This window comes from Macaca thibetana, chromosome 11 (genome assembly GCF_024542745.1).
Source record: "Macaca thibetana thibetana isolate TM-01 chromosome 11, ASM2454274v1, whole genome shotgun sequence".
In the NCBI taxonomy this organism is placed as follows: Eukaryota; Metazoa; Chordata; class Mammalia; order Primates; family Cercopithecidae; genus Macaca; species Macaca thibetana.
In genome coordinates this window covers 14,668,295-14,695,778 of record NC_065588.1, presented here as the reverse complement: position 1 = coordinate 14,695,778, position 27,484 = coordinate 14,668,295, and the positions used below count along the sequence as shown (strand labels likewise).

Sequence of the window (27,484 nt, the reverse complement as noted above, 5' to 3'; positions counted from 1 at the left end):
TCACAACGTTAGAATTGATAAATGCTGTAATGTGTCTCAAAATATAAGTAATAAGTAGGTTTGCAGTGGTGTGCTAAAGCCAGCTCATAGGCAGGAACCAATTGTTAGTTGACATCATGTTGATAGTTTGAAACCAGTCAAGTGAAAGTATTTACATTATGGAAATCAGGAACTTTTTTCCTCAGAAAGATGGTTGTTAAAAATTTACCTGCTCACCACTGGATTTGGGATGTCTGAGGGTATGAGGCATTTGGTTGGCAGATTATGCTACTACATCCTTTTGCAGTCTTGGCTTGGGTGTGTCTTTTCATTTCACCACCTGTCCTAAATTCTGGAAGAAACCCGTCAGGGTAAACTGTGTATTCGGTCTTTGGCTCCAAAAATTATAGGAATGCTGACCCCAGTTATACATTATTCTCTATCAGCCTAATACCTAAACAGGAAATGCTTTAAAGTATCTTGAGTTCCAGCTCAACCTTCTTTTTAGCTATGTGATGAAGGCAAAGCTTTTAACCGTAATGATTCTCAATGTTAACATTTAAAAAAAAAAAAGGTAGATGTAGAGAAGCTGGCACAGATGAAACCCTTATGAATGTTTTTGTGTTCCTTTTTTATAATGGTATTTGCAAACATTCAGTCAAATGTGTGAAGTTTGTATCTATCACAGAATACACCAAGAAAATCACCTGTGCTGCCTTGCCTGGGAGAACTCAAGCCAAGCTTCCCTCTACCAAATCTCACTTCTGGAGACAGAGGCCTACAATTGTTTTTATCAAAAAGTTTCTGTTGAAGGATATTCTTTAAAAATATAATTTCTCTCTTTATGGGGAAAATCAGAAGAGATTCTCTTTCCCCTCTAAGATTAGGATCCACTGCTAGTCAGTGGTTAGGTGTTTTTGAGAACCATGGCCCTCAATTTTTGACAGTGAGCTCCATCTACTTTAAGACTCGTTAGGCCGGGCGCGGTGGCTCAAGCCTGTAATCCCAGCACTTTGGGAGGCCGAGACGGGCGGATCACAAGGTCAGGAGATCGAGACCAGCCTGGCTAAATACGGTGAAACCCCGTCTCTACTAAAAAATACAAAAAACTAGCCGGGTGAGGTGGCGGGCGCCTGTAGTCCCAGCTACTCGGGAGGCTGAGGCAGGAGAATGGCATAGACCCGGGAGGCGGAGCTTGCAGTGAGCTGAGATGCGGCCACTGCACTCCAGCCTGGGCGACAGAGCGAGACTCCGTCTCAAAAAAAAAAAAAAGACTCGTTACCACCCTGATTAATAACAACTTTTTCTGAGGACTTCATCTATTCTAGGCATTGCTTTGAGCATTGCTTGCATTAATCCTCATGCCAACTCTATGAAGTAGGGTTATCAGCCCTTTTTACAAAGGAGAACACTGACTCATAGAGGGGTTAAGTGATCTTTAAATGAGCTTTGGAGCTAGAATTCTGAATGAGTAATCTGACTTCATAGCTTGCTTTTGGCTACATTGTTCATTTCACACACTTCTAGTTGATTGACATTTGATGCGAAATGTATACAGAAGACTACATCATACAAAGACAGTGTGAAAAATGGCAAGAAAATTTTGTTTTAAAGAAGGCAGCCTGGCGCAGTGGCTCATGCCTGTAATCCCAGCACTTTGGGAGGCTGAGGCAGGTGGATCACCTGAGATCAGGAGTTCGAGACCAGCTTGACCAACAAGGCAAAACCCCATCTCTGCTGAACCTGGGAGGTTGCAGTGAGCCGACATTGTGCCACTGCACTCCTGCCTGGGCAACAAGAGCGAAACTCCGTCTCAAAAAAAAAAAAAGCTCATATTATGACTTTGGTAGTTGGGGGAGTGGGAAAGGCCATGGGTTTAATTTTTTGCCAAATGATTTTTCTAAAATGTCCTCCTCCTCTCTCTTTCCAGGTGGCAGATATCTACCTAGCATCTCAGTACACATCCTATGCCATAAGTGGCCCCACAGTACAAGGTGGCCTCCCTGTTTTTCACTGGAACCGTTTCAACAAAACTCTACATCAGGGCATGCCAGAGGTCTACAACTTTGATTTTATTACCATGAAACCAATTTTGAAACGTGACATGAAATGAAGGAGGGAGATGACAGACTAGAAGGCTGTAAATAAGAAACCAAAGGCACTATTTTAGCTATGTTTTTCCCATCAGAATTATGCAATAAAATATATTAAATTCATTTGTCACTTTCGTTTTCCACTGACTTTGTTGTTTTTACAGCAAGCACTTGCTATAAGGTAGAGCACTGTAGAAGAAATGTTATATATATAAATAACACTAAGCTTCAGTATACATGCTAATACACAAGAGGGTATGACAGAAACTGCTCCTTCATTCAGCAGAATTCATATTCTCCTTTCATGCCTGCTCACACAGACCACATCTCCCAGTGTCCCTCAGATAGTTGTGCCACATGACAATTCTAGCCACTGGAACCTGAGACAAATGCCCGGCCCATAAGAATCTGTACTCCTCCTATGCTCTTTCCTGTTTCCCTGGATGAATATGCCTAATGACAAAACCCTAGGGGACGCTGGAGCTTCGTTTTCACAGGAACCTCTAGTAGTAGTTAGTGATTGTAGTGATTTTTCAGGTCATTAACAGGCATCAGTTGAGTCCTTTTGTGGTGTAGGTTAGGCATACAATATAGTAAACCTTACTGTTGCCTCCTATAAGCCAAAAGCACCTATACAAGCTGGCAGCAACCCTGCCTAGCAACTTTCTTTCAAAGTTGGAGAGTTACATGTGATCTGAGTGCCATGGAATTGCGAAGTAGGTTAAATAAGCCACACCACATAGTATGTAATGGGTGACTTTAAACAAGGCGGAAGATTCTTAAAAAATAAAGAAAAAAGCCACAAGGGTGAATAACCAGAATTAAACAGAGTACTCAGAATGTTAAAAACCCAGTAGTTTTATTTCAAAGTATAAATTTCAGGCTTGCTGGACAAAACCCCACTACAGTTAACACTTATACAGACACCACTCTACTATACATTTAAAAAAGAAAAACACACACGCGCGCGCGCACACACACACACACACACACAAACCTTCAAAACCCTAATAAAAATAGGGCCACTTGCTACAGCCCAGTTTGTATTAGACATTAGGAAGGTCTTACTTATATTGTCTTATTATTTACACTTTCAACTGCAATAAAGAAAAATTAGGATGCAAGTTACTTACAAAGGATTTTTATATTTAATTTTGAAATGGCTGATAAAATACTAAAGCCAGAATCCCCAAAAGGTGTTTGATTGCCCAGTTACCTTATTTACAAAAACAAAACAAAGAAACAGACAAAAACAAAAACCTCAAAAAAATGATAAAGACAGCATTTAAATATGGGTACTTAGCTGACTCTACAAATAAAAAACAAAGAAAAGTTTATTTTAACATGGTAAATTATTTGAAAATGAGAAAACAAAACATGTGTTTGCATTATCCTATTCCTCCCCATTGGCTGGCTCAAGGGGATGAATGAGTTTCAGGAATTAGACAAGTCTGCCACTCCAACAAACGCTTCATGAGAATTGCTGATTTGTGTGTGTATCCCAAAAGTTAAAAAAAAAAAAAAAAAAAATAGGGCATTTGCCCAGTAAAAATAATAAGGAAGGTAGAATCACACATTGGTTTTAGACAGTTATTTGATATTGCAAATACTAGGACTTGATTTTTCTGGAAATTAGGATAAAACAGGCCAACCACAGGTCAGTGATAAAACAACAAAATCATAGGATGTTGAGGATACTGAATTGGCCCAAGAAGCAAAGTCAGGGAGAACATTTGGAAGGAAGGTCTTTGCAGTACCTTACTGTGCTAAGATCACAGTGTAAAAAAGTGAGAGATGAGGATACCACAGGCATTACTTTGTTAACCTTGTACAGTACTGGAAAGTTCATGAAACAAGATAAATGAATACCATGCAGTATTAACCCTGACCTTGTTGCATAAATGGCAATTTGGAGAATATTTAAAGCAAAAGAACAAACAACAAAGTTAACACTTACCCAATGCAGTAAGAGAACTGTAAGACGCAGCCTACTTAAGGAGGTCTGCAGATAGATGCACCTAAGATTTAAGCTGTTTTAGGTCACTTTTTCAAAGTATTTATTATCTGGCAATGGGGATGGGAGTGGGGAACACCTCTCTGTGAGGCAAATGATATCTCCACAAATACCGACTTTTCAAGGAAGAAAGCTCTCCACTTCTCTCATAAATGTATATACTATCTTAAACAGTATGCAGTATTCTGCATATTTTTAAAAAATGAATCCAGAGAAATAGAAGGATATAGTTACCTCATAAAATTAACTGTTAACAACAGATGTCTTTGTATGTGATTTATAAATTTCTTGACAAGAACAAGAGGCTTACTCACACTTAAGACAGTGAAAATTACTCTCACAGAATGCAAAGTATAGAATAATAAACATCACCGTTATCTTTAAATGCCATACAAACATCCTACATTGCAGGTTGCAGTATCAGGTTTCCAGAATTTCCAATAAGGCAATACCTACACAAATATTGCCAGGCTAAAAATGTAGTAAAACTTGCATTCCCAAAATGGGAGAATCTAGCTTATTTGTAATACTTTGTGAAAAGATACTATGAAACTAAAAAGTTAACCGCGGAGTGGAAACTGCTACTAGAAAGTCTGTTATCAGTAGCTACTTACTACTTAAGTCCTCCATTCTCTCTCCCAGAAGCAGCAAACCAAACAAAAAGCATCTATCAATATTAAAACCTGCCTCAATAAAAACCTACTGTTCTAACCTAGCACCTCTAGTAAATCTAATATAGCTGCTGCCCCTACGTGCCATGGTAGGCTAATTTGAGTACACCATCTTATAATAAATATACTTTTCCCCTAAATAATTGCGATCTCTCCCTGTACCTTCCTTCCAACTGGAATAAAACATTTTAAGTAATTATTTTACTTTGGTAAATCTATTTTTAGAACTGCTATTTGAGAATTTGTTTTCCTTTGACAGAAAACATAATATAGGCTAGGATAATGATTTTTTTTTTAAATTCTACTGGGCTTTCTTCATTTGATTAAATAATGCTATGAAAGCTTTTTTAAAAAAATTAGTAAATATAAATAAAAATGTTCATCAAGAGAACCTTTTGTAGGTTATGTAAGAAAATTGTAACCACGTGACCATAAAAACACCCAATAAAGAACAATTTGAACAAGGGCCTTCAATTTTGTAGACAGGAATAATCTTGAACACATAATCAACACTGCAACCACTGCAGGTCAAAACATACACATGCAGATATAGACAGGTGTTCATATACATCTAGAAGATCACCGACTCCTTCCTTTTAAAATTTTCGTTGCCATAACAATGGCAACTTCTTTACCATCATCATTAGTCCTAGAATGAGTAATATCTACATAGTTGGTTGGCAAATTTGATTTATAGCATACTCCTTTGTGGTCTCATTTTCTGAGAGTGAAAGGAGATTTGGAGCATTAATTTTTTGGCAATCTATAGGCTTTCTTCATCATGAATCAAATCTTACACCTCAGATGATAGTATACTGACCAGTCAAAAGTCTCTAAAGAGTTTTCTTTACAACTAGAAAACTTCCTGTTATAAGCCATCAAAGTTGCAAACAAACAACATTAATAAAAGAGAGAGCTCCCTCCTGCAATTCTAGGAAAAATGAATGACTATTTTGAGAAGGTAGAAAAATGGAATTCAAATATTGCAAAGGAAGAGGACTTGTAAGTTATTTCACAAACTTCATAAATTCCTTTCAAAATATTCTCAAGTACATTCTCACTCCTAAAACTTAACCCAGCCCTCCAGTCCTAAACTATCTACACTCAAAACACCTACCTGAAACCAGTACAGCTGCCCCTCATATTAAAAATCCATGACCTAAGCTGAATTTTAATAACTTTGAAGAGGAACAGAGAGATACACAGGAGGTTATATCTAATTGTTACATAAAATGACCTCAAAGAATATACTTTAAATTCTTTTTTTTTGAGACAGAGTTTCGCTCTTGTCTCCCAGGCTGAAGTGCAACGGTGCAATCTCAGCTCATTGCAACCTCCGCCTCCCGGGTTCAAGCGATTCTCCTTGCCTCCTGAGCAGCTGGGGTTACAGGCATGCACCAACATGCCCGGCTAATTTTGGGATATACTTTAAATTCTATCCAAAGCTAACAATGGGTACATCAGACTCAACTTGGCACCATCAAAACAAAGTTAAAAGGTTAAAACAGGAAGGACGCTGTGAGAATAAAGAGGAAATGAAACTTTCTCCTTGATATTTTAGCTCATTCTATATTGTGAATCTTTCTATTTGCTTCATTTGAAAGAATACTAAGGAATTAGTATTGGGTGATAGCTTTGGGTGATAAACTGAACTAGAATCATTTTCATAATCTCTAACACAGTGTGCAACACGGATACTAAAACATGTGAAAAATTTTCTTCCACAATATGGTTTTCGCTTGGTCCACTTTACACAAAGTTAAATAGTGACCAAAAATAAAAGCATCTACAGTTTTAGAAGAAAATAGCACGTCAAATTTTTGGAGTTAAATGTGATGCCATCACCATGCCCGGCTAAGATGAGACTGTGCATGCGCATGTGTGCGTGTGTGTACAAATACCTCCATGTACACACACACACCTTGGTTTAAAAATCACTTGAGTAGGCTGGGCATGGTGGCTCACAACAGTAATCCCAGCACTTTGGGAGGCCGAGGCAGGTGGATCACCTAAGGTCAGGAGTTTGAGACCAGCCTGGCCAACATGGTGAAACCCCATCTCTACTAAAAATACAAAAATTAGCCGGGCATGGTGACGGGCACCTGTAATCCCAGCTACTCTCGGGCTGAGACAGGAGAATTGCTTGAACCGAGGAGGCGGAGGTTGCAGTGAGCTGAGACTGTGCCACTGCACTCCAGCCTGGGCAACAAGAGCGAAACTCCATCTAAAAAAAAAAAAAAAAAAAAATTACTTGAGGAGGTGTGCAAGAAATCAAGGGTAAAAAGGCTGCAAGGGAAGAGTAAGCAACCATGGACATATGGCCATGTTTATTTATTTATTTTTGGCCATGTTTATTTTTGTAGTTAATCTTTAAGGCACAAAATAAATGTAAAAGCCAGATCAGGAAAGGGAGGGGGCCATTGCAGATCTTTTTTAACCTAATTAACAACTTAGGAGACCAGACAAAAGAAACAACAAATAGATCCTTTCCTGTGTTCGAATCAACCTATTTTAAACTATTTAGCCATTTTGTTTTTAATTCATTTCTTTGGGTTTTGTTTTGATTCTGTTTAAACCATTTAACTAAAATGATCCTACAGATCCTTTAAAAGCAGAGTCATGCCAGTTACACATCTCAGATCCTTTGATCTACTACTTCGTACTTTAAGAGGTAAATTTGAGAATAAAAATGGGAGACTCCAATGCAGTAACACATACATAGGGAAAAACACACATAAACACCCACACATATTCCCCAGCCTCAAAACTAAAGCAAGGTACACATTTACATTTCCAAACCCCAAAGCCTAAACTGTCCAGGAAAAGATTCTAGCTTTGTGGGCTGAGTTTATTTTGCTTCTGTTTATAAACAAATGTAGTGTATACACACATCTGTCCAAGAAATCTTGCACAAGGTGGATTTTACATGGGGTATCATGCACAAGATTAAAAACAAGACCAAAAGGTGGAAATTTTAAAAGAGGAAAATATAAAGGCTCCAAGGTTTAACTGCTCTGGGTGGAAGAGATCACATCTGTTGACTGAGGATCACAGAAAGGCCCAAAACGTCCATAAATATCCTTGGCTCGTACTGCAAAGTAGTATTTGCTACCAGATACAAACTGGGTGAGAGTACATGCCATGGGCAAGGGAAGTGCCTTGACTTCCCCTATCTTTTTCCATTGTGAGGGCACGGTGGCACTAGGTTCCTCATGGTAAGCATAGAGATGGTAGCTATCAACAGTGGCACAGCTTCGATCCACCTCCAGGACACTCCATGACAGTACTATGCCATTTTGACTCTGAACTCGTGCTAACTTCAAGTGTGGCTTCTGAGGCAGAGATGTGCTGGCAGCTTCTGGGGGCACACGCTGTGGTTGTGGAGCTTCTGGTAAGGGTGCTGGGTGCACAGGGCGTGGCGGCTCCTAAAAAAACAAGTCACACTGATTTATAATGATCGCAAAAAGAACATTTTAGAATGTTAGGATTAAAACACCTTAGAGAACATACATAGAGATACCATTTTACATCAAGAATTCTAGGAAATACCAAACACCATATCAAATTTGGCAAGTTCTATTTGGGGTTTTGTAATGAATGATGCCACAAACAATGATGCTGAGGTTATTCCTGCTCTATTTCCTAGACCTAAAATATTTTGAGTTTTTCTTAGGAAATAAAAAGCCCCTGCTGATGGAACATCATTTTGAGGAACACGGAAATAATGATCTACTTCTAACAAAATAATTTATGATTGAATTATCTATGTTACAGATTATCACTTCAGTATAACATTTTAAAATATCATGTATGGCAATCAAGATCATATAAAATTGGAGAATACAATTATACTTTCATTTTTAAGTTATTTTGCAATATAAGACAACAGCATATTCTTATAAATAAGCGTATTAACACTGAATGTGTACTATATTCTTGGCCAATTTACAAAAAAAAGGTGATATTTAAACTGAACTGTGAAAGATAGGATCTAGAGATGCAGAAATAATCATGTACCTTTCAGCCAAAAATAAAGCATGAGCAAAGGCATGTGGACAGGAAAGTGAGGGGACATATGGACAACAAGTATTAACTTTTTCTTGGATATAGGGTACATGAAGAAAAATCTGGAAAGGTAGGTTAAGGCCAGATGATGAAAAAAACGTGACTCTAACTTTAGGAAGTCCTATTGACTTTTCTAACACTGGAACATCATCGTCATTATGATGATATTTCATACCAGTCAAACACTGACAAAATTGTGTCACAGGATAATGTGACATTGTTTTGGAGGCTAAATCTAAGGAGAAATCTTTGGTTATCTCTGCTGCCTCTTAACTAACGAATTCCCAATATCATTGGATTCTTTAAAACAATTGATGACAATGTAGCAGTTAGACGTGGCATAGTTTAAAACAAAAGAATAAAATTAACACATGGAAAAACGTCCTTTTTAATTTAACTATGAATTAGAAATGGTCTGTATTTCACTTCATATACCCCAACTGTGGACCTGTTTTTGTATACTGTACACCACAAGCAAACTCAATGATTCTAAATGATCATCATCCCTATGAACATTTGTTCATAATGGTTTAAGATCAATTTTTAGAAATAAACTTCTGAAAAAGCAGAAAGACCTAACAATTTCCTTGGATATAACCACTTTAAAGAAAAATGCCAACTACAATAATATTTTATACCTTTACAGTTGAGAATTTTACAAAACCAAGCATCAACACTTACAGTATGCACTTGTGGTGGTCGGTGATGCACTGTGAGCTGAGGTCCTGTGGATCCCAGGGTTAGTCCATTGTTTACAACATACGTGGTTGTTTGAGGCACTCGAACTGTAACACCTACAAAAAAAAAAAAAAAAAAATTACAAGATAAAATAATTCTATTGTAAATTTGGTGGAAAACATTAAATATTTGAAGTCAGTGAAGCAATGTTTTCAAGATTTGAAAGGAAAGATATTTCTAACTTAGAGGTCCTATTCGTATTCAGCCAAGCTATCAACCAGCCTGTGGATAAAAAAACTTTCTTATGTGCAAGCACTAAAAAAAAAATTCTAACTACCACAAACCTTCTCTCAATAGTCACTGGAGAATATGTGCCACTAATATGTGAGAAAATAAAGAGAAAAATATGAGACACAAGCAACAGGAGGTCCAGCACAGGGAGAAATAAAAGGATCCTTACCAGGAGAACTATGAACAAAAATCCTAGAACACTGGTTGTGTACCGCATGTAAAAGGTAAATGGCCATAATGGAGCAGTGTGACTCAAAAGATAGACAAATTGGGAGTATCTTCATAAAAAGCTCTGCAGTCTCATCTTTTCAACCAGGACAGAAAGCCAGAATAAGTCATCCTTGCCATGTGCTAATGAAGTTCCTCTCATTTTCTCCATGCCTAGCTCCTTGGTTCAGGATACTCATTTCACCCCACAGAAAACTGCTGTGACATACACCAAGGAAACAAAAATAGAAAATTCAGAGCCACCTACTGCCCTGACCATACTCCTGCCATTTATTCAGTACCTGGCCCATGCCATAGTTTGGCCTGGTGCCTGGACGATAGCGAGCCAAGTTTCCCAGAACTCATTTCCAAACTTGTTGACTAATTTTCCCAGATAATGCTCTTGTAAACTTGAGAGAGTTGAAGCCAAACTATGATCCAGAGACTCCAATCAGTTTATTTTCTAATGACAGCATTACTGTTTCTTTAAACAGCTATATTTTTCCTTGCTATCACATTTTGCAAAACTACTACATATGTGTGATGGTTAAAACTGAGTGTCAACTTGATTGAAGGACACAAAGTGTTAACCCTGGGTGGGTCTGTGAGGATGTTGCCAAAAGATACTAATATTAGAGTCTGTGAACTGGGGAAGGCAGATCCACCCTTCATCTGGTGGGCACAATCTAATCAGCTGCCAGAAAATATAAAGCAGGCAGAAAAACGTGAAAAGGAGAGACTGGCTGAGCCTTAGCCTCCCAGCCTACATCTTTTTCCTGTGCTGGATGCTTCCTGCCCTGGAACACTGGCCTCCAAGTTCTTCAGTTTTGGGACTTGGACTGGCTTTCCTTGCTCCTCAGCTTGCAGACAACCTATTGTGGGATCTTGCTTTTTCTTTTTTTTTTTTTTTTCTGAGACAGAGTCTGGCTCTGTTGCCCAGGCTTGAGGGCAGTGGCGTGATCTCGGCTCATTGCAATCCTCCGCCTCCTGGGCTCTCCTGCCTCAGCCTTCCGAGTAGCTGAGATTACAGGCTTGTGCCACCATGCCCAGCCATTTTTGTATTTTTGGCAGGGATGAGGTTTCATGATGTTGGCCAGCCTCATCTCAAACTCCTGACCTCAAGTGATCTGCCTGCCTCAGCCTCCCATAGTGCTGGGATTACAGGCGTGAGCTACCATGCCCAGTAGTGTGGGACCTTCTGATTGTGTAAATTAATACTTAATAAAGTCCCCTTTATATATATAAACATTTACTATAAAGTATGCATTTTACATATATTTAATATTTATATATAATTTAAAAGATACACTGTATATATAAAGTAGTAGGATATAAAGTGGATATATACTATTAGTTTATATGTAGTATATATTTTATGTATATACCCTATTAGTTTAATACATACATAATATATAAAATATATACATCCTATTAGTTTATATATATGAATATTGTATATAGGATACATATATGTGTATATATACATATATACACACACACACACAAATATATACATTCTATTAGCTCTGTACCTCTAGAGAACCCTAATTCAGATTTTGGTACCAGGAGTGGGGTCCAGAGGAACAGAATATTAAGGATGGAGTTCTTTCATTGGTTTTGGGGTTTCTGGAGTTGGCTGCTTAATGTGATTAGACCTAAAAATGTTAAAAACTCTATTTCTAATAGTATAGAGAACACTGATAGTCCCTGGTGTGAACTGTTTACAGAGTTATGCAAAATAAATGCATTTGACACTCCTGATTCACAGCTTGTGAGAAGCTAGGAGTTTAGTGACTCTATACATAATACCTTGGACCATATGTGGAGAACCAAGGAACATAATGAAGCTGGTTCCTAAGTGCAGTGGACAAGGTGAAGAAAGAAAATGATGAACTCAGGGATTCTGTCTCTCAGCTTCAGAAGAAGATACTGAGGCTCAAAACTGCTAAGATTGCCCTGAATAAGAGTCTTATCTCCTGTAGAAAAAGAGCTGAAGTTGTGGAAAAACAGACATAAGCTCTTATCATGTGAGTGTCTGACCTGCAATGAAAGATACATGCACAGTCTTGCCAGGTGTCTACTGTTAAAGTGAGGGCATTGACTGGAAAAGAATGAGACCCTGAAACTTGGAATGGGGGTGCGTGGAAGGACCCAGATGAAGCTGGGGACACTGAGTCTGTAAACTCCGATGAAGCTTTTCTGCCAGAAAGAACAGCTTCCCCATTCCCAGTAGTGGCAACGTCCACTTCCTGACCCATGTTGCCATCAGTCTTTCCAACTTTGAGGAAATAAAGCCTGTGCTATGTGAGGCAACAGTGATGACTTCCCCTGAGGCATTTGTCAGGCAAGCCAATGTTGATTCTTCTCAGGAGCCACTCCAAACACCTCTCTTTGTTTCTGGACCTATAACTAAAGTACTGGTGGGCCCCTAGAGGTGAGGCTGGGAGTGTGACCCATGAGGATGTACGCTACACTCAAAGAGAACTGTTTTGAGTTCTCTAATTCATATATACAGAAATCTGGAGAACAGGCATGGGGATGATTATTAAGGGTATGAGATTATGGTGGAAGGAACAAAGTTGGATCAGGCTGAATTTCTTGATTTGGGCCCACTAAGTAGGGACTCTGCATTTAAGGTTGCAGCTCAGGGAGTTAAGAAAAGGTTCTAATAGGTTATTTGCTTGGTTGAAATAAGGATTAAAAGATGGCATACGGTGAGTGAGCTGGAAATGACTGATCTCTCTTGGTTAATGTACAGGAAGGGATCCAAAGACTAAGGAGATTGGGATGGTAGGGTGAATCAGTCACTTTAGAGCTAGTCATCCCAGCTGGGAGGGTCCAGAAGATATACCCTTGACCAATGCCTTGAGAAATAGATTTGTGAGGGCAGCACCTGTATCTTTGAAGAGCCCTCTAATTGCTTGACTCTGTATGTCAGATCTAACAGTGGGAACCGCAGTCACTCAACTACAAAATTTAAACATAATGGAAATAATTGGATCCCCAGGTGGCAGGGGCCAAGTGGCGGCACTCAACTGTCAAAGACAAGGTGGGTATAGCTACCATAATGGACAGCAGAGGCAAAGTGGCAATCAGAAGAGTCTGACTTGGATAGAGCTCTGGCATTGGCTAATTAATCACAGTGTTCCTAGAGGTGAAACTGATAGGAAGCCTACTGCATTCCTACTTAATTTATACAACCAGAAAGCGTCTAGGTCAAATGGACAAAAGACTAAATTGAATAATAAAAACAGAATGACGACCCCTCAGTGAATTTCTAGACTTGAGCCAGTTTACAGATCAAGAACCCCTTGAATGAAGGGGAGGCCTGATGCCCTTGAGGAATGACCCCCACTACATTCCCAACAATTTATGCAGTGAATCTTTCTCCCACCCTTCCCCAAGGAGATCTCTGGCCTTTTACCAGGGTAACTGTGCACTAGGGAGAGGCAAATGATCAGACATTTCAGGCACTACTGGACACTGGTTCTGAGCATTGATTCCAGGGGACCCAAAGCATCATTGTGGTCCTCCAGTTAAAGTAGGGGCTTATGGAGGTCAGATAATTAATGGAGTTTTATCTCAGGTCTCACTTACAGTGGTTCCAGTGGTCGCTGGATTCATCCTGTGGTCATTTCGCCAGTGCCAAAATGCATAATCGGCATCAACATACTTAGTAGCTGGCAGAACCACTACATTGGCTCCTTGACTGGTAGGGTGAGGGCAACTATGGTGGGAAAGGTCAGTTGGAAGCCATTAGAGCTGCCCCTAAAAAATAGTAAATCAAAAACTATCCATCCCTGGAGGTACTGAGGAGATCAGTGCCACCATCAAGGACTTGAAAGATGCAGAAGCGGTGCTTGCCACCACGTCCCCATTCAATTCTCCCATTTGGCCTATGCAGAAGACAGATGGATCTTGAAGAATGGCAGTGGATTATCATAAGCTTAATCAAGTGGTAACTCTAATTGCAGCTGCTGTATCAGATGCGGTTTCATTCCTTGATAAAATTGGCACATCTCCTAGTACCTGGAGTGCAGCCATTGACTTGGCAAATCCTTTTTCTCCATTCCTGTCCACAAGAACCACCAGAAGCAATTTGCCTTCAGTGGGCAAAGACGACAATATACCTTCACTGTCTTACCTCAGGGGTATATCAACTCTCCAGCTTTGTGTCATAATCTTATTCAAAGAGACCTTGATCAGTTTTTGCTCCTGCAAGATATCACACTGGTCCATTATATTGATGACATTATTCTGATTGGATCAAGTGAGCAAGTAGCAGCAAAAATACTGAACTCATTGGTGAGACATTTGTGTGCCAGAGGATGGGAAATAAATCTGACTAAATTTGGGGACCTTCTACCTCAGTAAAATTTCTAGGGGTCCAGTGATGTGGGGCCTGTCAACACATTCCAGTGAAGGCAAAGACTAGTTGCTGCAATTGGCCCTTCCTACAACCAAGAAACAAGCACAACGTCTAGTGGACCTATTTGGATTTTGGAGGCAACACATTCCTCATTTGGGTATGTTACTCCAGTCCATTTATCGAGTGTACTGAAAGGCTGCCAGTTCTGAGTGCAATCTAGAACAGGAAAAGGCTCTGCAACAGGTTCAGGCTACTGGGCAAGCTGTTCTGCCACATGGGCCATATGACCCAGCAGATTCAATGGTGCCTGAGGTGTGAGGGGCAGAGAGGGATGCTGTTAGAGCCTTTGGCAGGACCCCATAGGTGAATCACAGTGGAGGCCTCTAGGATTTTGGAACAAGGCACTGCCATCTTTTGCAGGTAACTACTCCCTTTTGAGAGACAGCTCTTGGTCTGTTAACTGGGCTTTGGTGGAAACTGAACATTTGACTGTGGGTCATCAAGTCACCATGTGACCTGAGCTGACTATCATGAACTGGGTGCTTTCTGACCTATTTAGCCATAAAGTGGGTCATGCATCAAATGGAAGTGGTCTATATGTGGTTGGGTTCCAGCAGGTGCTGAAGGCACAAGTAATTTACAAGTGGAAGTGGCTCAAATGCCCATATCTCCACTCCTGCCACCCTGCATTCTCTTCCCTAGCCTGCACAGATGGCCTCATGGGGAGTCCCTATGATCACCTGACAGTGGAACAGATGACTAAGGCCTGGTTCACAGATGGTTCTGCACCATATGCAGGCACCACTGCAAAGTGCACAGAAGCAGCACTACAGCCCCTTTCTAGGACATCCCTGAAGAACAGCAGTGAAAGAACATCTTCTCAGTGGGCAGAATCTTGAGCAGTGCACCAGGTTGTATGATTTGCTTAGAAGGAGAAATGGTTAGATGTGTCATTACATAGATTCATGGGCTGTAGCCAATGGTTTGGCTGGATGATCAGGGACTTGGAAGAAGCACGATTACAAAATTGGTGAACAAAGAAATTTGGGGAAGAAATATGTGCATGGACCTTTTTAAGTGGTCAGAAACTGTGAAGATATTTGTATCCCCTGTGACTGCTCACCAACGGGTGACCTCAGCAGAGGAGATTAATAATCAAGTCGATAGGATGATCCGTTCTGTGGACACCACTCAGCCTCTATCCGCAGCCACCCTTGTCATCACCCAATAGGCTCATGAACAAAGTAGCCATGGTGGCAGTGCTGGAGGTGATGCCTGGGCACAGCAACATGGACATCCACTTACCAAGGCTGACGTGGCTATGGTTGCTGCCGAGTACCCAATCTGTCAGCAGAAGAGACCAACACTGAGCCCTTGATATGGCACGCCATTCCTCGGGGTGATCAGCTAGCTAGCCGGTGGCAAGTTGATTGTATTGGACCTCTTCCATTAAGGAAAGGGAAGAGGTTTATCCTCCCTGGAACAGACACTTACTCCAGATATGGGTTTGCCTATGATGCTGCACACAATGCTTCTGCCAAGACTACTATCCATGGACTCACAGAATGCCTTATCCACCATCATGGTATTCCACACAGAATTGACTCTGACCAAGGCACTCACTCTATGGCTAAGTGCGGCAGTGGGCTCATGCTCATGGAATTCACTGGTCTTACCATGTTTCTCATTGTCCTGAAGCAGCTGGATTTACAGAATGGTGGAATGGCCTTTTGAAGTCACAGTTACAACGCCAACAAGGTGACAATACTTTGCAAGTCTGGGGCAAAATTCTCCAGAAGGCTACGTATCCACTGAATCAGCATCCAATATTGGTGCTGTTTCTCCAATAGCCAGGATTCACGGGTCCAGGAATCAGCAGGTAAAGTGGAACTGGCACCACTCACCTTCACCCCTAGGGATCTACTAGCAAAATTTTTGCTTCCTTTTCCTGCGATTATTACCTTCTGCTGGCCTAGAGGTCTTAGTTCCAGAGGGAGGAACGCTCGCACCAGGAGACACAATGATTCCATTAAACTGGAACTTAAGATTGCCACCTGGATACTTTGGGCTCCTCTTACCTTTAAGTCAACAGGCTAACAAGGGAGTTAGTGTTGGTTGTGGTGACTGTACCAGACTAGCAAGAAGAAATCAGTCTACTGTTCCACAACAGAGGTAAGGAAGAGTATACATGGAATACAGGAGATCCATTAAGGCATGTCTTAGTATTACCGTGCCCTGTGATTAAGGTCAACAGGAAACTGTAACAGCCCAATCTAGGCAGCACTAAAAATGGCCCAGACCCTTCAGGAATGAAGGATTGGGTCACTCCACCAGGAATAAAACCACGCCCAGCTCAGGTGCTTGCTGAATGCAAAGAGACTACAGAATGGGTAGTAGAAAAAGGCAGTCATCAATACCAGCTATGACCATGTGACCAGTAGCAGAAATGGGGACTGTAATTTTTATGAGTATTTCTTCCTTCTTTTGCTAAAAACATGTTTGTGCATATATGCACTTGTACGAACAAAATATCTTTATTTCCTTTTCCTTCATCATGTGATGTAAGATTTATTGACTTCCTATCAACATTTAAATATTGTTAACTTTATGTCATAGTATTTGGCTTGGGGACTGGTGCGTTTCCAGTTGTACAAAGGATAATTGTATTATATTAGGTGTAAGTATGGCTTTATTACTCTATTTGAAGACTGTGTATGATATTAGATGTATATGGATTCAAGTTGACAAAGGGTAGACTTGTGACAGAGTTAATACAAAGTGCCACTTGATTGGATTGAAGGACACAAAGTATTAATCCTGGGTGTGTCTGTAAGTGTGTTGCCAAAAGAGATTAACATTTGAGTCAGTGGGCGGGGAAGGCAGATCCACCCTTAATCTGGTGGTCACAATCTAATCAGCTGTCAGCAAATAAAAAGCAGGCAAAAAAACGTGAAATGAAGAGACTGGTCTAGCCTCCCAGGCCTACATCTTTCTCCCCTGCTGGATGCTTCCTACCCTGAAACATTGGTCTCCAGGTTTCTCAGTTTTGGGTGTCAGACTGGCTTTCCTTGCTCCTAAGTTTGCAGACAGACTATTGTGGGATCTTGTGATAGTGTTAACATTTAATAAACTACTCTTTATAGATATATATAAAATATGTACTATATCTATAAATTATTAGGCTATGTGTGTGTCTTATTAGTTCTGTCCCTTTAGAGAACCCTGATTAATTCAGATTTTGGTACCAGGATTGGGGGTCTAGAAGAACTGAATATGAAGGATGGAGTTCTTTCGTTGGTTTTGGGGTTTCTGGAGTTGGCTGCTTAATGTGATTAGACCCACAAATGCTAAGGACTCTACTTCTAATAGTATAAAGAACACTGATAGCACCTGGTGTGAACTGTTTAGAGTTATGCAAAATAAATGCATTTGACACTCCTGAATCGCCGCTTGTGAGAGGCAAGGAGTTTAGTGACTCTGTACACGATACCTTGGACCGTATGTGGAGAAACAAGGAACATAATGAAACTGGTCGGTTCCTCCTAAGTTTAGTGGACAAAGTGATAAAAGAAAATGATGGGCTGGGTGCAGTGGTTCATACCTGTAATCCCAGCACTTTGGGAGGCCGAGGCGGGTGGATCATGAGGTCAGGAGATCCTGACCCATACGGTGACACCTCTTCTCTACCAAAAATACAAAAAAATTAGCTGGGCGTGGTGGCGGGCACCTGTAGTCCAAGCTACTCAGGAGGGGAGGCAGAAGAATGACGTGTACCTGGGAGGCGGAACTTGCAGTGAGCCGAGATCTCATCACTGCACTCCAGCCTGGGCGACAGAGTGAGACTCTGTCTCAAAAAAAAAAAAAAAAAAAGAAAAACAAAGAAAATGATGAACTCAGGGATTCAGTCTCCTGGCTTCTGAAGCAAATACTGACCCTGAAATCTGCTAAGATTGCCCTGAGTGAGACAGTTATCTCCTATAGAGAAAGAGCTGAAATTGTAGAAAAACAGACACAAGCTCTTATCATGCAATTGGCTAACCTACAACAAAAGAGGCATGCACAGGCTCACCAGGTGTTTACAGCTACAGTGAGGGCATTGATTGGAAGAGCTTCCCTACACCCAGTGGGGGCAATATACCCTCCCTGACCCATGCTGCCATCAGTCTTTCCAACTTTGTCTGAGGAAATAAAGTCTGTGCTATGTGAGGCAACAGTGATGGCCTCCTCTGAGGCAGTTGCCAGGTAAGACAATGTTGAGTCTTCTCAGGAGCCACTCCAAACACCTCTCTTTGCTTCTAGACCTGTAACTAAAGTACTGGTGGGCCCCTAGAGGTGAGCTTGAGTGTGACCTATGAGAACGTACGCTACACTCAAAGAGAACTGTTTTGAGTTCTCTAATCTACATGAACAGAAATCTGGAGAACAGGCATGGGGATCGATATTAAGGGTATGAAATTATGGTAGAAGGAACAATTTTGGATCAGGCTGAATTTCTTGATTTAAGCCCACTAAGTAGGGACTCTGCATTTCAGGTTAGCTCAGGGAGTTAAAAAATAAAAGGTTCTAACAGATTATTTGCTTAGTTAGTTGAAATAAGGATTGAAAGATGGCACACTGTGAGTGAGCTGGAAATGACTGATCTCCCTTGGTTAATGTACAGGAAGGGATCCAAAGACTAAGGAGATTGGGATGATAGAGTGAACTTTATCATCAGTCACTTTAGAGCTAGTCATCCCAGCTGGGAAGGCCCAGAAGATATACCCTTGACCAATGCCTTGAGAAATAGATTTGTGAGGGCAGCACCTGTATCTTTGAAGAGCCCTCTAATTGCTCGACTCTGTAGGTCAGATCTAACAGTGGGAACTGCAGTCACTCAACCACAAAATGTAAATACAATGGGAATAACTGGATCCTAAGTTGACAGGGGCCAAGTGGCGGCACTCAAGTGTCCCAGGCAAGGTGGGCCTAGCTACCATAATGGACAGCAGAGATAAAGTGGCAATCAGAAGAGTCTGACTTGGATAGAGCTCTGGCATTGGCTAATTAATCAGTGTTCCTAGAGGTGAAACTGATGGAAGCCTACTGCATTCCTAATTTATACAACCAGAAAACTTCTAGGTCGATGGAACAAAAGAATAAATTGAATAATAAAAACAGAGAATGACAACCCCTCAAGTTCTAGACTTGAGTCAGTTTACAGACCAAGAATCCCTTGAATGAAGGCGAGGCTGGGTTCCCTTGAGGAAGGATCCCACTACATTCCTGACAACTTATGCAGTGAATCTTTCTCCCACCCTTCCCACAGGAGACCTCTGGCATTTTACCAGGGTAACTGTGCATTGGGGAAAGGGAAATGATCAGACATTTCAGGCACTACTGGACACTGGTTCTGAGCAGACATTGATTCCAGGAGACCCAAAGCATTACTGTGGTCCTCCAGTTAAAGTAGGGGCTTATGGAGGTCAGATAATTAATGGAGTTTTACCTCTGGTCTCACTTACAGTGGGTCCAGTGGGTCCCTAGATTCATCCTGTGGTCATTTCCCCAGTGCCAAAATGCATAATCGGCATCGACATACTTAGCAGCTGGCAGATCCACCACATTGGCTCCTTGACTGGCAGGGTGAGGGCAACTATGGTGGGAAAGGTCAACTGGAAGCCATTAGAGCTGCCTCTAAAAAATAGTAAATCAAGAACTATATCCCATCCCTGGAGGTACTGAGATTAGTGCCACCATCAAGGACTTGAAAGATGCAGAGGCGGTGCTTGCCACCACATCCCCATTCAATTCTCCCATTTGGCCTATGCAGAAGACAGACGGATCTTGAAGAACAGCAGTGGATTATCGTAAGCTTAATCAAGTGGTAACTCTAATTGCAGCTGCTGTATCAGATGCGGTTTCATTCCTTGATAAAATTGGCACATCTCCTAGTACCTGGAGTGCAGCCATTGACTTGGCAAATCCTTTTTCTCCATTCCTGTCCAAAGGACCGCCAGAAGCAATTTGCCTTCAGTGGGCAAAGACGACAATATACCTTCACTGTCTTACCTCAGGGGTATATCAACTCTCCAGCTTTGTGTCATAATCTTATTCAGAGAGACCTTGATCAGTTTTTGCTCCTGCAAGATATCACACTGGTCCGTTATATTGATGACATTATTCTAATTGGATCAAGTGAGCAAGTAGCAGCAAAAATACTGAACTCATTGGTGAGACATTTGTGTGCCAGAGGATGGGAAATAAATCCGACTAAATCTGGGGACCTTCTACCTCAGTAAAACTTCTAGGGGTCCAGTGATGTGGGGCCTGTCAACACATTCCAGTGAAGGCAAAGACTAGCTGCTGCAATTGGCCCTTCCTACAACCAAGAAACAAGCACAACGTCTAGTGGACCTATTTGGATTTTGGAGGCAACACATTCCTCATTTGGGTGTGTTACTCCAACCCATTTATCGAGTGTACTGAAAGGCTGCCAGTTCTGAGTGTGGTTCAGAACAGGAGAAGGCGCTGCAACAGGTCCAGGTTATTGGGCAAGGTGTTCTGCCACTTGGGCCATATGACCCAGCAGATTCAATGGTGCCTGAGGTGTGAGGGGCAGAGAGGGATGCTGTTAGAGCCTTTGGCAGGACCCCATAGGTGAATCACAGTGGAGGCCTCCAGGATTTTGGAGCAAGGCTCTGCCATCTTTTGCAGGTAACTACTCTCCTTTTGAGAGACAGCTCTTGGTCTGTTAACTGGGCTTTCGTGGAAACTGAACATTTGATTATGGGTCATCAAGTCCCATGTGACCTGAGCTGACTATCATGAACTGGGTGCTTTCTGACCTATTTAGCCATAAAGTAGGTCATGCATCAAATGGAAGTGGTATATATGTGGTTGAGTTCGAGCAGGTGCCGAAGGCACAAGTAATTTACATGAGGAAGTGGCTCAATGCCCATGTCTCCACTCCTGCCACCCTGCATTCTCTTACCCAGCCTGCACAGATGGCCTCATGGGGGGTCCCTATGATCACCTGACAGTGGAACAGATGACTAAGGCCTGGTTCACAGATGGTTCTGCACCATATGGTGGCACCACTGGAAAGTGTACAGCTGCAGCACTACAGCCCCTTTCTAGGACATCCCTGAAGGACACCGGTGAAGGGAAATTTTCCCAGTTGGAAGAACTACGAGCAGCACACCTGGTTGTGCACTTTGCTTGGAAGCATAGATGGCCAGATGCACGATTATATATACTTATGGGTTGTAACCAATGGTTTAGATGGATGGTCAAGGACTAGGAAGAATTATGATTGGAAAATTGGTGACAAAGAAATTTGGGGAAGAGATATGTGCATGGACTCTTTGAGTGGTCAAAAACTGTGAAGGTATTTGTATCCCTTGTGAGTGCTCACCAACGGGTGACCTCAGCAGAGGAGGATATTAATAATCCAGTTGATAGGATGACCCGTTCTGTGGACACCACTCAGCTTCTATCCACAGCCACCCCTGTCCATCGCCCAACAGGCTCATGAACAAAGTAGCCATGGTGGCAGTGCTGGAGGTGATGCCTGGGCTCAGCAACATGGACTTCCACTTACCAAGGCTGACCTGACTATGGACATTGCTGAGTGTCCAATTGCCAGCAGAACAGACCAACACTGAGCCCTCCATAGAGCACGCCATTCCTTGGAGTGATCAGCTAGCTACCTGGTGGCAAGTTGATTATATTGGACCTCTTCCATCATGGAAAGGGAAGAGATTTGTCCTCCCTGGAATAGACATTTACTCCAGATATGGGTTTGCCTATGCTGCACACAATGCTTCTGCCAAGACTACTATCCATGGACTCACAAAATGCCTTATCCACCATCATGGTATTCCACACAGCACTGCCTCTGACCCAGGCACTCATTTTATGGCTAAAGGAGTGTGGCAGTGGGCTTGTTCTCATGGAACCCATTGGTCTTACCATGTTCCTCATTGTCCTGAAGCAGCTAGATTTACAGAATGGTGGAATGGCCTTTTTAAGTCACAATTACAATCCCAACCAGATGACAATACTTTGCAGGGCTGGGGCAAAGTTCTCCAGAAGGCTGCGTACGCTCTGAATCAGCGTCCAATATATATGGTGCTGTTTCTTCCATAGCCAGGATTCATGGGTCCAGGAATCAGGGGGTGTAAGTGGAAGTGGCACCACTCACCTTCACCCCTAGGGATCTACTAGCAAAATTTTTGCTTCCTGTTCCTGTGACATTATGTTCTGCTGGCCTAGAGGTCTTAGTTCCAGAGGGAGGAACGCTCACACCAGGAGACACAATGATTCCATTAAACTGGAACTTAAGATTGCCCCCTGGACACTTTTGGCTCCTCTTACCTTTAAGTCAACAGGCTAACAAGGGAGTTAGTGTTGGCTGTGGTGACTGTCCCGGACCACCAAGAAGAAATCAGTCTACTGTTCCACAATGGAGGTAAGAAGAGTATGCATGGAATACAGGAGATCCATTAAGGTGTCTCTTAGTTTTACCATGCCCTATGATTAAGGTCAACAGGAAACTATAACACCCCAATCTATGCAGCACTAAAAATACTCAGGAATGAAAGACTGGGTCACTCCACCAGGAATAAACCATGACCAGCTGAGGTGCTTGCTGAAGGCAAAGAGAATACAGAATAGGTAGTAGAAGAAGGTAGTCATCAATACCAGCCACGACCATGCGACCAGTTGCAGTTATCAGGGACTATAATTGTCATGAGTATTTCCTCCTTCTTTTGCTAAAAACATGTTTGTGCATGTATACACTTGTACAAGAAAATATCTTTATTTCCTTTTCCTTCATCATGTGACATAAGATTTACTGACTTCCTATCAACATTTAAGTATTGTTAATTTTATGTAATAGTATTTGGCTTGGGGATTGGTGCATTTCCGGTTGTACAAAGGATAGCTATATTATGTTAGGTTTAATTATGGCCTTACTACTCTCTTTATTTGAAGAATATGTATAATCCGAGGAGATGTGTATTGGTTCAAGTTGACAAGGGGTGGACTTGTGATGGTTAACACTGAGTGTCAACTTGATGGAAGGATACAAAATAGTAATTCTGGGTGTGTCTGTTAGGGTGTTGCCAAAAGAGATTAACATTTGAGTCAGTGGGCTGGGGAAGGCAGATCCACCTTTAATCTGGTGGGCACAATCTAATCAACTGTCAATGAATACAAAGCAGGCAGAAAAACATGAAATGGAGAGACTGGTTAGCCTTCCAGCCTACATCTTTCTCCTGTGCTGGATGCTTTCTGCCCTTCAACACTGGACACCAAATTCTTCAGTTTGGGGATTCAGTCTGGCTTTCCTTGCTCCACAGCTTGCAGACAGCCTATTGAGGGACCTTTTGATCGTGTAAGTTAATAGTAAACTCCCCTTTATGTATCTATTTATCCTGTCAGTTCTGTCCCTCTAGAGAACCCTAATATGTTTAAATGATATCAATTTTGGTGGCAAAATCATAAAGAAAAGCAGAATGACTAACAGAAAAGTAGGAACAGTGGTTAACCTTTGATGGAAAGGAAAAGGGATGTAGTCAAGATGGGATACAAGAGCACTTACAGAATACTGAAAAATTTCTACTTCTTAACCTGATGAAGAGTTCATATGTAATTCATTTTATTATTTTTCTTTACTTTAAAGTTTAGATATACCTTTTATATAAGCTTGTGTTTATATGATATATTCTACTACTGCTTATATGTGGTTAACATATAATTTTAAAACATGTCATATTTGTAACATACGTTACATATATGTAACATATGTATGTAACTAATATATGATATATACAGGAAACTATAAGCTTTCTTTAACATTTTCCCTTCTTTTCTCAGCCACTTTCCATATCTTTAAGACTCTCATTGAAGGCTATCCTTTACCATGATTTCCATCATCTGGGCTAAATCACAATTGACCATTCCCACTCTAATTAGGTAAGGTGTTTCTTAATAGAGTAGAGAATATACCAATATCAAATTGTGTACTATACCAATACAGGCCATAAATAAACTTAAATTAAAGACAACACTCAGAGCACAAATCAACCAGTATACATGAACAATTTTCTCTGTTTAACTCTCCTAAGGGAAGAAAAATAATAATAGATTATTTTTGGTTATATTGCCATTTCTTTTTTGAAAACTATTTTTTAATCGACAAAAATCATATATATTTATGGTATACAACATGTTTGAAATATGCATACATTGCAGAATGGCTAAATCTAGCTACCTGACATATGTATGATCTCACATACTTACCTTTTTTGTGTGTGGTGACAATACTTAAAATCTGCTCTATTGGCTATTTTCAAGAATACACTACATTGATTTTAACTATACTATAGTTTCTATGTTGTAGTACAGATCTCTTGAACTTATAACAATACTTTTAATATGACATTATAAGAAATTGTTGCAAAATTTAACATTATTATATGCCATTCCAACTAAATGCTGAAGAGAACTACATGTATCTTGGGGCCATATACAAGAAAAATCTCTTACTATTTTGGGGATTGACCTGCCGAACAGCAGGAGCCTGCATAACAGTTCCTCGCAAGGGAGCCTGAGCTGGTGGTGCAGGAAGAGTTGTATAAACCACCTGGTGGTTTGCAGGAGCTCTTGGTACAGGGAGTCTTGTGGTCACCTGAGTTACTGGACGATGTGTTACATTCACGGTAGTTGGAGCTAATGCAAGGCAGAAAAAGATAATAAGAATACAGTAAATTTACATTAAGTAAACAGTATTAAATGGTAGTTATCTTTGTATAAAATCTAACTGATAAAGACAGAAATAACAGTCTCCTTTTATGGTCTTCTAAGATAAAAATGATAGGGCCAATAAACATTAATAATATTAAAATCCAAGCTTCAGAGGAAAAGAACACCTCCACCACATCCAACTCCCTTCCCACTCTGGTCTGACCAGATAACAAGCAATGTGAAGATTTTTTTAAAAGGTGCAGAATCAAGAGTATGATGGCACAGGAGTGACTTAAAAGAGAAAACCTCCTACTTTTAATTGTTCTTAGCAAAGTAGAATCATAAGCCCTCCAGGCCTTCTACCAAGGGGGTGTAAATCCAAAAGAGTATCTTTGTATTCCCAAAGATAAAGAAACTGACTGGCTATTGTTAATTCACATTTATTTTTCAAGTGAGCCAACCTAACTCTTTGACCATTATAATCAACATTTTGTTTAGCTGAACCAATCTATCTTTTTTAAAAACAGTAAATAAAATCCATTAAAAAACAGACTTCTCCCTTCTCTACTCTGGCATTCCTCCTATTGTATGTTCCAGAAAGCATTAATATCTTGAGTAATGTTAATAAATATTTATCAAAAAATGAGTCATAAACATTCACTGACAGCATGTATCTATAATAATGATTTTTAGTGACACTTTCTTGTTAACAACTCTCTGAATTAGAATCATATTTTACAAATGACCATGCAGTAATTACATAATAAAAAATAACAAATCAATCTACTTTGATATGGAAAAACATGGGTCCTATAAAAAAATCAATTTGGAGGAAAATACTGGCTATAACAAAGATAAAACGGTTTCTTTACTAAGGACTCTTCGGTCTTTACAGATCCTAACTTTCGATGTGAGTCTTCATAAATGGGAAGAAAGAAGAAAGTATTAACAAGAAAGAACACTTATTTCTTCATCTCTTTACTCCCCATTCCATAATCTACACTGCCCATGGGTTTGAATAATGATATTTCCTTCCAAAATATCTAATTTTGATGACTGTCACTATAACTTTGTTATAAATGTAAAGAAAGATAGATAACACAGCTCCCAAGGTTGAACTTACTTATAATTGCCTATTTAGATAGAACAATGGTATTGAAATGAGAACCAATATAAAATTTACACACCAGATAAAGTCACACAAGCACATTCTTTTGCCTGGAAATGCCAACAAGGTAAAATTTATTTTAACTGATGGGAAAGTCTGAATAAGCATCTAGGATTCTGAAATTCAACAAATCTAAACAGTCCCTACCAAAACAACCACGCATTTGCTACATCAACAATAATTTCATAGCTCAAAGATTAATTAACAAACAGTTTGCTAAATCACTACGGAAAATATGCTGATTCCTACAAGTTATTTGGTGTTTTAAGTGTAAATTTTACTGGATAAAACCCCACTTTAATTCAAAGTTTTCCTTAATGAGAAGAGTACTTCTATAAGAACTGTGCAGATAAATCTTCAAGCAATGGACTGTTTTACAGAAGACAAACCATCTTGATTGGTTTCTGAACAGTTTAGGGGATACAGGCTAAATCTTGAAAAATTTGAATTTACAGCTTCTTGAAAGGTAGCAAGCATATGATTCCTGGTGGTAGTGTTAGACTAGTTAAAGCTATTTCAAGATAAGACACATTTAAAACTTCTTGTTTGATCGGTCAGTTACAACTTCTTGGTTACACTCAGAGCAAGTCATTATATCCATCTCTTCCAGAGAAATTACACTCATTTCTGCTGTTTACAGAACATTTGCTGTGGCAGATGACAAATCTGCTACTTTTAAAATTTTTTTGTAGAGACGGAGTTTCACTGTGTTGCCCAGGCTAGTCTCAAGAATATAACTCAGAATAATATTATTTTCCACATGCATTAGGAATCACCAGAGTTTTAGAGATATTAGGTGAACGTTATTTTGCGCAGCCAAGTAAGTTTGAGAAACACTTTTTAGCTTAAATCATTCTTGGAGATGTACATTATAAATTAGCATAGTGAAGGCTCAGAGAGGCCTGCATTAAGAAAAAAATTAATTTAGCTTCAAACTCAGCATTTCCCAAGCATATTTAACCATAGAACTTTGTATTCATGAAACACCTATTAACACTGCACAATAACTAGGAATATGGTTTACAGTTTCTAAATATTCTAACTCAGAATACTATTACTTTGGATGTGAATGCTTTTTAAAATTACTTCTATTTTTATTTATATAATGTTAAGTAAATAAATACATACTTTATAATCATTCTTTACCAGTGCTGCTGCTTAAGACAGTCAGCAAAACTAAGTTATACTGCCTTCAAAAGGACATACATTGTCGTCCTT

General features: G+C 40.3%; 2 protein-coding genes across 10 annotated transcripts in view; one reads left to right on the top strand and one right to left on the bottom strand.

Moving 5' to 3' along the window:
* Positions 1–2,207, top strand: part of PLBD1 (phospholipase B domain containing 1) — a 68,063-nt gene extending 65,856 nt beyond the window's left edge. The window contains exon 11 of the mRNA XM_050749366.1: positions 1,910–2,207. Within this exon, the coding sequence (XP_050605323.1) occupies positions 1,910–2,092 (183 nt within the window). The 3' untranslated portion in view covers positions 2,093–2,207. The remainder of the gene's footprint in view (positions 1–1,909) is intronic.
* A 707-nt stretch (positions 2,208–2,914) lies between these two features.
* ATF7IP (activating transcription factor 7 interacting protein) overlaps positions 2,915–27,484 on the bottom strand; it is a 134,972-nt gene continuing 110,402 nt past the window's right edge. For all 9 annotated transcript variants that reach the window (XM_050749365.1, XM_050749356.1, XM_050749357.1 and 6 more), the window contains 3 exons: positions 24,901–25,083; positions 9,504–9,616; positions 2,915–8,182 (listed from right to left, as the gene is read on the bottom strand). In XM_050749365.1, the coding sequence (XP_050605322.1) occupies positions 7,763–8,182; positions 9,504–9,616; positions 24,901–25,083 (716 nt within the window). In that variant the 3' untranslated portion in view covers positions 2,915–7,762. The remainder of the gene's footprint in view (positions 8,183–9,503; positions 9,617–24,900; positions 25,084–27,484) is intronic.